Source organism: Mastomys coucha, unplaced genomic scaffold, assembly GCF_008632895.1.
Source record: "Mastomys coucha isolate ucsf_1 unplaced genomic scaffold, UCSF_Mcou_1 pScaffold20, whole genome shotgun sequence".
Lineage (NCBI taxonomy): Eukaryota > Metazoa > Chordata > Mammalia > Rodentia > Muridae > Mastomys > Mastomys coucha.
In genome coordinates this window covers 142,445,557-142,454,664 of record NW_022196903.1, presented here as the reverse complement: position 1 = coordinate 142,454,664, position 9,108 = coordinate 142,445,557, and the positions used below count along the sequence as shown (strand labels likewise).

At 42.5% G+C, this 9,108-nt stretch overlaps 1 protein-coding gene across 2 annotated transcripts in view; it reads left to right on the top strand.

Annotated features, from left to right (window-relative positions):
- The window catches only part of Tmtc1 (transmembrane O-mannosyltransferase targeting cadherins 1), a 208,883-nt gene that overhangs the window by 30,230 nt on the left and 169,545 nt on the right, over positions 1-9,108 (top strand). For both annotated transcript variants that reach the window (XM_031383952.1, XM_031383953.1), the window contains exons 4-5: positions 1,090-1,266; positions 2,666-2,869. In XM_031383952.1, coding sequence (XP_031239812.1) covers positions 1,090-1,266; positions 2,666-2,869 — 381 coding nt within the window. The remainder of the gene's footprint in view (positions 1-1,089; positions 1,267-2,665; positions 2,870-9,108) is intronic.

Genomic DNA, 9,108 nt, shown 5'->3' with positions numbered 1-9,108 from the left:
AATTAAAAGGTTGCCCAAAACATGTACATTGAAAATAAATTCAAACTGGGAAGTGGTGGTTCATGCCTTTAATCCCAGCACTTGGGAAGCAGAGGCAGGTGGATTTCTGAGTTTGAGGCCAGCCTGGTCTACCGAGTGAGTTCCAGGACAGCCAGGGCTATACAGAAAAACTCTGTCTCGAAAAACAAAACAAAACAAAATTAAAATAAATAAGAATAAAAATAAAAACAAATCTAAAAAAAAGTTTGAAAAAAAAGAAAATAAATTCAAGAAAACAGATTAGCCAAAAGAAAGGAAAAATGTTCAAAACCTATTGTTCTATCATAGAGAGAATGCTATTTACATCTCTCTTTTCTGTCTTATGCATAGAAGGGAGTAAAAACCCTTCCATCTAGTTGTGGTGATGAGCACTTGACATCTCTCATTTACCTGGTCCTTGCTACCGTGCTATTCTCCCATTTATGCAGCATGGTGTCCTATTTTCTAACTGTATATCTGTGGGTTGTACCAGGAAATCCGGCTTCCCACTTCATGCATATGAGTTAGTAATGTGTGTTATTTTCTTGGACATATTCACTTGAACATCCTCCTATCTACTAAATCTATCCTTATGTAACTGTTTTAAATGACTTCTTTTATCATTCATTCATTACAAATCATATTGTATCATAATTTGCATACTGTAATTTAAGTTCTGAGTTGATATTTTTGGACTCTTTTCCCTTTAACCAATATTTTAAAAGATTTTTTTAAAAAAATGTGTGTTCTCTGAGTTTCTATGCACACATTTGTGTGCGTTCTCAAGGAACTCTGAAGAAGGTACATGATTTACTGGAGCTGCAGTTACAGGAGGCTCTGAGCTTTCTGACGTGGGTTCTGGGAACTAAACTCCCTTCCTCCAGCAGAGTAGCAGGACTGCGCCATCTCTCCAGCCATCTTCCATCTTAACAGTTTTAAATAGTTGCATGGTGAATGCTCTTGGAGAAATCCTTGCTCAGAACACCTTGTTCTACATGAGCTACCTCTCCAATAGGGACCTTTCCATAGCAACCCATGTGTTGATAAGGGAATTCCCAACTTGCTTTGCAGGAGTCTGGATCAGGGCTGTGCAGGGCAGTGCTTCCCCCGGACGGCTTCTCCCTTCTTCCTGCTGCTCAGTTTGTTTCTGGGGACCTGTGCCATGCTGGTGAAAGAGACAGGCATCACCGTGTTTGGAGTGTGCTTGGTTTATGATTTCTTCTCCCCCTCCCACAAGCAGGACAAGTTGTAAGTCATTTTCAACCTTTGCTGTGGTCTTAGTTACTTTACTTTTTATGGTAAACCTGACAAATTAACTTGAAGGAGGGAGGGTTCATTCTGCTTCATGGTTCTAAGAGTTCACACCTGGAATGGAAAGCAGCTGTACTAACTACCAGTCTGCAGTTTGTATGAGCTGTGTGCTGCTGAGGGGATCTTGATTCACAAGGAAAATGGTATTATGAAGCTTGTTTTGAGTTTCCAAGCTCTGATGGCTGTTACCCGTGAGTGAGCTCTGTGAACCTGAGGCCTGCCTGCTTCCTCTAGTCCTCTGACCTGAGAGAGCGTTAGGAGGTTGGCTGGAACCAGTCTTGACCATCTGTGTACACTCACTCACAGGTCATGTAGTTTTCCAGTTAAACAGACAGCTTACTGAGTGCCCCATTTTCTTCTTAAGCTATAAAAGTGCACTTACTTTGCTGTGTGGATTGTGATGCTAAGACTGACTGGGGAGTATCAGAAGCTCAAGTGTGTAGAATTTTCTTCCCCAATCAAATCCACAGTTCTTTGTAGTTTTACATGTAGTCATTAAGGGGAAAGAATGACAACTGCTGATACAGCTGTAGATCCAAGGGAGAACTTGTGCACTTCTGGTAGAAAAGCAAATTAATCCAGACATGTGGAAATCAGGATGGATGTTACTCAGAAAATCGAAGGTAGATCTACCATATAACCCAGCTACAGTGTTTCTGGATATTTACCTGAAAGACTCCAAGTCAACATCCCACAGAGACATGCACATGAATCTTTATTATAGCACGAGTTGCAACAGCTAGGTATGGAATCAACCTAGGTGTCTATCAGCAGAGGATTCTATAAAGTCAATGTGGTATTTATATACAATGGAGTTCAGCTATAAAGAAGAAAGACATGGTATCATTTGTAGGAAAATGGATGTAACTGGAGATCATCATATGTGGTAAATTCAGTCAGAAAGACAATTATCACATTTTCCTTCTCATTTGTGGGTTATATAGTTGCATATATGTGTATGTGTGTATATACATCTAAGATGTTAAAGGGAGACTGTCCTGGGGATAACGGGGAGGAAAATGGACAGGAAAGGGAAGGTTAGAGGGTTTGGGGGAATAGGGTTAAAATACATCATGCACTTACTTGCGAATACATGAAACCTAGCAGCTTGTGCAGTGAAGATGTGTCAGTGAAAGTAAACTGAAAAGGCAAAACTTGTAACACAGTTCTGCTTTTGAAAATAGATAGTTGTAAATAGCAGAAATGGGGACTTGGCAATTTGAGACCCCATACTTTCAGGGATCTCTGCTAGGAAGATAAGGATGGTTGCTTCTTGTTGCGGTCTTGCCATTTTGTCTGACTTGTTGTTTTTTCCTCAATTCTGTGAATGATTTAGGAGCAATGGGGCGCTCTGTCAGCACAACTCGGGGCAGCCTGGGAGCCCCCAGCCATCCTCTCAGCAAGCCCACCCCCACCGTGAGAACAGAAAGCAGCGCTTCCCACACAAGGACTCCTGGGGAGGCTGCCATTCACCATTGCCACCTGAACCCAAGAGTAGTGGATTCCCCGCGTCCCCGAGAGCAGTGTGGTCTCTGATGAGGTATGAGGCTGGGTTCTGCCCTTCCCCTCCCCCCCATCCCTTTCTTGGGTCATGCATTGCCTGATGCTGCAGCGGATAGAGACTGCAGAGCTACCGTGCTGAACCAGGTCTTTGGACAACCTTCCTCCCCTCAATGGTCTTGGCTATGGGTTGGGGACTTTCGGTGTGGTCTGGGAAGTTAGTCTAGATTGACTGTGAGCATCTTGAGGGTGGAAACTTGCTCTGTGTTGCTGGCAGTCAATCCCAAGTTCTGAATGCAGTCTTTGGCTAGTAGTTATTTAAATGTTTGTAAGATGAATAAGTGAGTGGGCAGTAAGAGTGGGTTGGAATCAACTATGGGAAAAATTTTCAGAACTGGAAATGACATAGTAGGGAGAAAATAATGTTAAATAGAAGAACGTTAGGTATTTTTTTTTAATTTTTATTTTAAATTTTGTGTGTGGGGTGCAGGCCCACATTGTGTGCAGGTGAACTATATAAGGAGAGATGAAAGATATTAGACCAAGAGGCATAAAGGCAAAAAAACCCTGCAGGTGGCACGCTCATATCCTCTGACTGACTCTTTAAAGATGACATCTGATTCATTGTACACCCACTTCTATGTAGATGTTCCCACCACAGCTGATGCCAAGCTGTGGCATGACATCACTGGGCATAGAGTAACTGATGCCTGTCACTCTGCAGTTTCCACTAGACAGATGAAACAGACACTTGGCATCTCATGAGCCAAGTTCACTGTGTCATCTAACTAGGAAATGCCCAGAGTTGACAACACTTTTTTTAAAAAAAAAAAAAATACAATTTTTTTAAGTTTAGATAACTTGATTTTTAATGATGGATGAGTTTAAAACAATTAGTCAACTACTATTCCAATTAGCTCCTTGAACACCAAGGAAGCAGGTTCATTGTGAAACTGAAACAAACTTGTTTTGGTCATCCACCTGCTGTTTACTGGGTAGAGAAGAGAGAGATTTACACATCCTGCTGTTACTTCATGTCTATCACAGTGTCTGTTGAGGGTCAATATTATCTTTCTCAAGACTAAAAAACACTGGGATCCTTAAAAGGTCAAGAACCTTGCCCATGCTCAAAGTTAGCATGTATTGGTGGCAGGGCTGGAGCTGGGCTGTCACTCAGACCTGTGCTCTGCCACTTATCAGCATTTGAGTTCAGAGTCCTGGTGAGCACTGAGTGCCACAATGGAGGTCTCACTTGGACCAGCTTGTGTGACCCTGGCTCCTTCATGGCTCCTCTGGGTGTAGATTCATGCAGTCATCCTTGTGTCATCATGAGGACTGGGAGAGACTTAGGCAACATGCTTCTGCAGATTGCATTCTGCATCTCCATCCAGGACACCAGTGTTCTGGAAATGAGCCACACTCTTACCTGTACGCAAGGATCATTTTTCCCTCCCAGGGAAAGAAGGCTGTGATGGATGTGGCATGTATTTGAGTATAAATTTATTATTAAAAATTGTTTTTGAAAACTCTGCTTATTCTTTTATCAGATGTGATTGGGTAAGGGCACTGAGTTCAGAGAGGCGATGGCATCCTGCTTCTTAAGAAGCCTGGCTCTGCAGACAGAACGTTAAATCACAGTTCCTTTGCTTACTCTCTGTTAGCCTAAATGTAGCATGCCAGACTGTCTGTCAGGACCAAAGGTGTTTGTGCTGCACATCAAGAACGAGAGAATTGGCAACTGGAGTTCATCCGCTATGTGGCAGATCCCGCACCCTAATTCTTCTCCTGTTAGCGTTAACTGTCAACTTGATACAGCCTAGAGTCAACCTAGGATAGAAGACTCAGCTGAGGAATTGTGCAGATCTGATTAGCCTGTAGCATGTGGTGTGTGTGATTGTTCTAATTATTAATTGATGTAGGAGGACCCAGCCCAGTGTGAATGGGACCATTGCCATCCTGATCTGGTGTTGGATAAGAAAGATGGCTGAGCACAAGCCTTTGAGGGAGCCAGTCAGTCTTCAGCAGAGTTCCTACATGGTCTGCTTTAAGTTCTTGCCCTGACCTGAAGTAGAAGCCAGATAAACCATTTCTTCCCCCAAGTTGCTTTTGGTTAGAATGTTTTATTGCAGCAACAAAAGGAGCCTTGCATAGTTCTGCATTGTGGATGCTATGTCATGATCCTGTGGGCCTCTGAACCCCAGGGTGCAGTGAGGCTGTCTATGGAGCAGGGAGAGATAATGTGGGAGTTTTCTGTTTTGGTTTAACTTAACAAAAGTTGAACCAAGAATCGTCATATAAAGTGTTGTTTTCAGGAGTTTCCTAATTCAGGGAAAAATCTAACACAGGAGGAAAACCTGTTGCAGGGCATTGATTTATCGGCTTGTTTTTGTCTGTGATTGTCTCTCTCTCTCTCTCTCTCTCTCTCTCTCTCTCTCTCTCTCTTTGAGTTATAGACAAATTTATAGAACATCTGTGACATAGACAGCTGAGTGCTATATAGTAGGAACACTGATGGGTGCTATTCCAAATTTTCTGGGCAGAAGCTTTAGACTTCAGACAGAGAAGACAATAGGAGAGCCTTAGACATGTGAGAAAGCATGGGGAAATTTATAATTATGCATATATGAATGGGAATACAGTTTACTGGTATGAATATGTTCATACCTACTTCTGGCATTGTATTATGAGAATGTTGAAGAGCCAGGTAAGATGCATAAAGCCTAAGGGCTCTGGGTTCCTTTTCTATGCATTGCATTGTAGTTAGTGAGCATTTGGGAAGGAAAGACACTGGAGAAATAAACCAGTGAAGGCAGTTGGTATTAGTCATCTCAGATCCAAGTGAGGAAAAAAGGGATCCCTGGTAATAGTCATTGTTCATAGAACGGAAAGTGTTCAAGCAAGAAGCATATAGGTCATGCCAACCAATGTGTGGTCAGAGGTTTGCACACTACTTATGCATATGTACACTGCTGGACAGTTCCACCACAAGATACTTTGCTGTATTTAGTTTAAAACATGAGATCAGCCTATTGCTCCCTAATGCTTTGGTCTTGACTGTTCTGTGAGGCACATCATAAGCATCCCATAACGACTTGCTGGCATAACACTTCATCATCATCAAGGGGCAATATGAACAATGAGTCAAGTGGTTGAACAATGGAGTCAAGTAGATGGGTACAGCTGGAAAACAGCACCATCACAGTCAGCTCTTGACACTTTCTTTTGCCCACAGCCATTGTATTATTCATGGTGGTTTCTACTCCAGGCGGGAGAGAAAGGTAGGACTCAGCCTCAGAGAGAGATTGGTAGGAACTCTGCAGTTAAGAGTCCCTAAACAAGCTGATTCTGCCTCATTCCTAAGCAGCCCCAGCTGGTGAACGCCACCCTGGGGCATCATTCAGAAAAACTGTCTGTGATTGTCTTATGGGTCAAAAGTATATTGGGAGATGGAGAGCTGAGGGCCTATGCCCTGGAGTAAGACCACAGTTGACTAGTAGAACTATTTGCTGAATCACTGTATGTGAAATGCTTTGTATGTCAACAAACCTCCACTATATGAAAGATATAAAACACACACACACACACACACACACACACACACACACACACACACGCTTGCACACCTTCCCTTTCATGTTAGGAAGTTCAGAGAGTACTAAATGAAATTGCGTCTTTGTTCTTCACATATATAGTCAGTTGATTCCATAGGCCACAGCAGTCACAGTAGGCACTGTGCACAATGTTTCTTGTACACGCCCTCTGCACCTTCCCCTTTTCTGTGGCCCATCATCCTGCCATCATGACCCACCCCGCTCCTCTGTGCATGCAAGGCATAATTTTTTGTGCTGAGAATATGAGAAATCAATGAGCATATTTGGCAGGTGAGAATTCTACCACCTGAACCACCCATGCCTTGAATGAGCATATTTGAAACTATATTAAAATGTATGTTTATTTTATTTGTTTTGTATGTTTGTGGAGGCAGCCATGCCACTGAGTGTAAAGGCAGAGGACAACTTGTGGGAGTCTGTTCTCTCCTTCCATATGGGTCTTGTGGATTGAGCTCAAGTGGTCAGCCCAGGTAACAAGTGCCACAATCTGCTATGCCACCTCATTGGCCCTGAGTTATTTACTACCAAATAGCTTTAAACTTGTTCATTTCTAGGGTGCTGTCATTTGGACCATTTGGATACCCTAATCTAATCTTAGTCCTTCATGGGTTGCTGGCTTTTCTTTAGTGTATTACCTGGACTTTTTCCAGACCCTATACTCTTTGGTAATTAGGCCTCAGGACTGCTGGTAAGTTTTACAGTTCTGGAGAGGTGAAGTGCAGGCATTTGTCCTCTTAGGAGAAGGACATGATTTATTCGGAAGGTGGATAGAGTGCTGGTGTTTGCCCTAGGACTGAAGGAAAAGCTGAAAGATTTATACCTTTATTTACATTCTTGTTGTTATTGGAGAAAGAGTCTCCTTATATAGCAAAGGCTGGCTAGAGACTCATGACACAGCCCAGGCTATCCTTGAACTTGAGAAGTCAGGTTTCTCTGACCTAAACCTCCCATCTAAAGCCATATCTTGTTTGATAGAGCAAATAAATTCTATCTTCTTCTTTGAAATGATGCTTGTAAACTGTTGGATAGATCAAGGGATTCCTTTATTCTTGCTGGGGACGGATCTATTATAAAAATGCCTTGGGGCTGAGAGTTCTTTGTGACAAGAGCCTGTTCTCAGTCACCTGCTTAAGTGAAGGACTCTTATTTAGCCTCACATGCATGGTGATCTGTAGTTTTCTTGAGTAGACTAAGACACTCCTGACTTAGCCTCCAGAGTGCTGCAGTTATAGGCATGCACCCCATCCCTACACAGCAAGACATTTGCTATAAAATAATTTTAAAAATAAATTAAAATCTTATCTTAAAATACCCTGATGGTATCAGAGTTGTAAGGCTCAGTTAGCACGAACTGTGTATTTGGAGACAGTGTGAAATTAAAGTTTTTAGTGACCTTAAAGTAGTTTCTTTCAAATCTGGAACTGATCAGAAGGACCATTTTCTTCTTAGATGGAGAAGATGAACACAGGGTGGTTTTTCCCTCTTACTATTTCCTATCCATGAACTGAGAGTGGGTAGGAACAGCAACCATGCCTAGTATGTGGTATTAGCAGAAAGTATCTCCCAGAGCTGGTTGACTTTCTGCTCCATCTTGGGCCGAGCCCAGTGCACAGTGAATGGCTTCAACATAGCCTTGGCTGGCCTCAGGAGCCTCAGCACTGAAATCTTCTACCATACATGTCACGCACTCAGGAGGCAACACCCATTTAATTTATGGGAGCAGTTGGTGCTTTTGAAGGGGCTGGCAGTCCTGCTTTGTTCTGCTCTGCCTAGTTAGCTTCTGTATCCACTGTGAATTGCAGTCAGAGGCTGATCGGGTCCTTCCCTTTTTAGCACAGAGCCATCAAGCTAGGTGTCTGCTTCCAAGTGGAGACACGGAGACATATGTTGAAGGAGAGAGCCACTGGGTACAGGCATTTCTGGTTGGCACTCAAACCTGTCACCATCACAACAGGCTCCTGGAAGGGGTCTCAGGTTGTCTGCTTTTTAGCAGCTCAGCAGACGCCATCTGGATATCCAGTGTCTGGCTCCTATGGTTTAGAACATGGTAGCTGTGACTTCAAGACCACCAACCTGCTCTCTCTCCTTTTGCTGAACTTGGAGAGATCTTTGGGTATTGCTGGCTGTTCACTGCTATTTCTCTGCTCCTTTAGTCAATTCCTTTGTCATCTGGCTGATTTTCCCCTCTTTCTCTTTTTGCAGTGTAGCCCCTGGCATGATTGTATTAAAAATCAGTAGTAGTTTGTCATAGTAATATGAATGCTCAGGGGATATATAAATATTCTTTCATAAGATATTCTTCTGTGCCAGGTCATAAATCACTGTGGTTTCAGACATTTCTTTGGGATTTGAGTTTGTTGCTTTAACAGTTGCCTGGCATGTGCTTTGATCAGGTGTCATGAGTTGCATAATACCAAATGTTGCCAAATCTCAAAGCAACACACGTCTTGAAAAGGAACAAAGATTCTTGATACTTTTTGAAGGTCAGTTAATCTAATGAAAGGAAGATAGAATTGTGAAAATGCAAATGATTTGAAAATTCAGTTACAATGGGGGATAATCAGTGGAACCATTATTTCTTTGTGATCAATATCATAGGCTCTACAGTAGTACCCATGGGTAGCCAGCATCTACAAGATAAGTGTTAATTACAGCTTGGAGCTGTAAT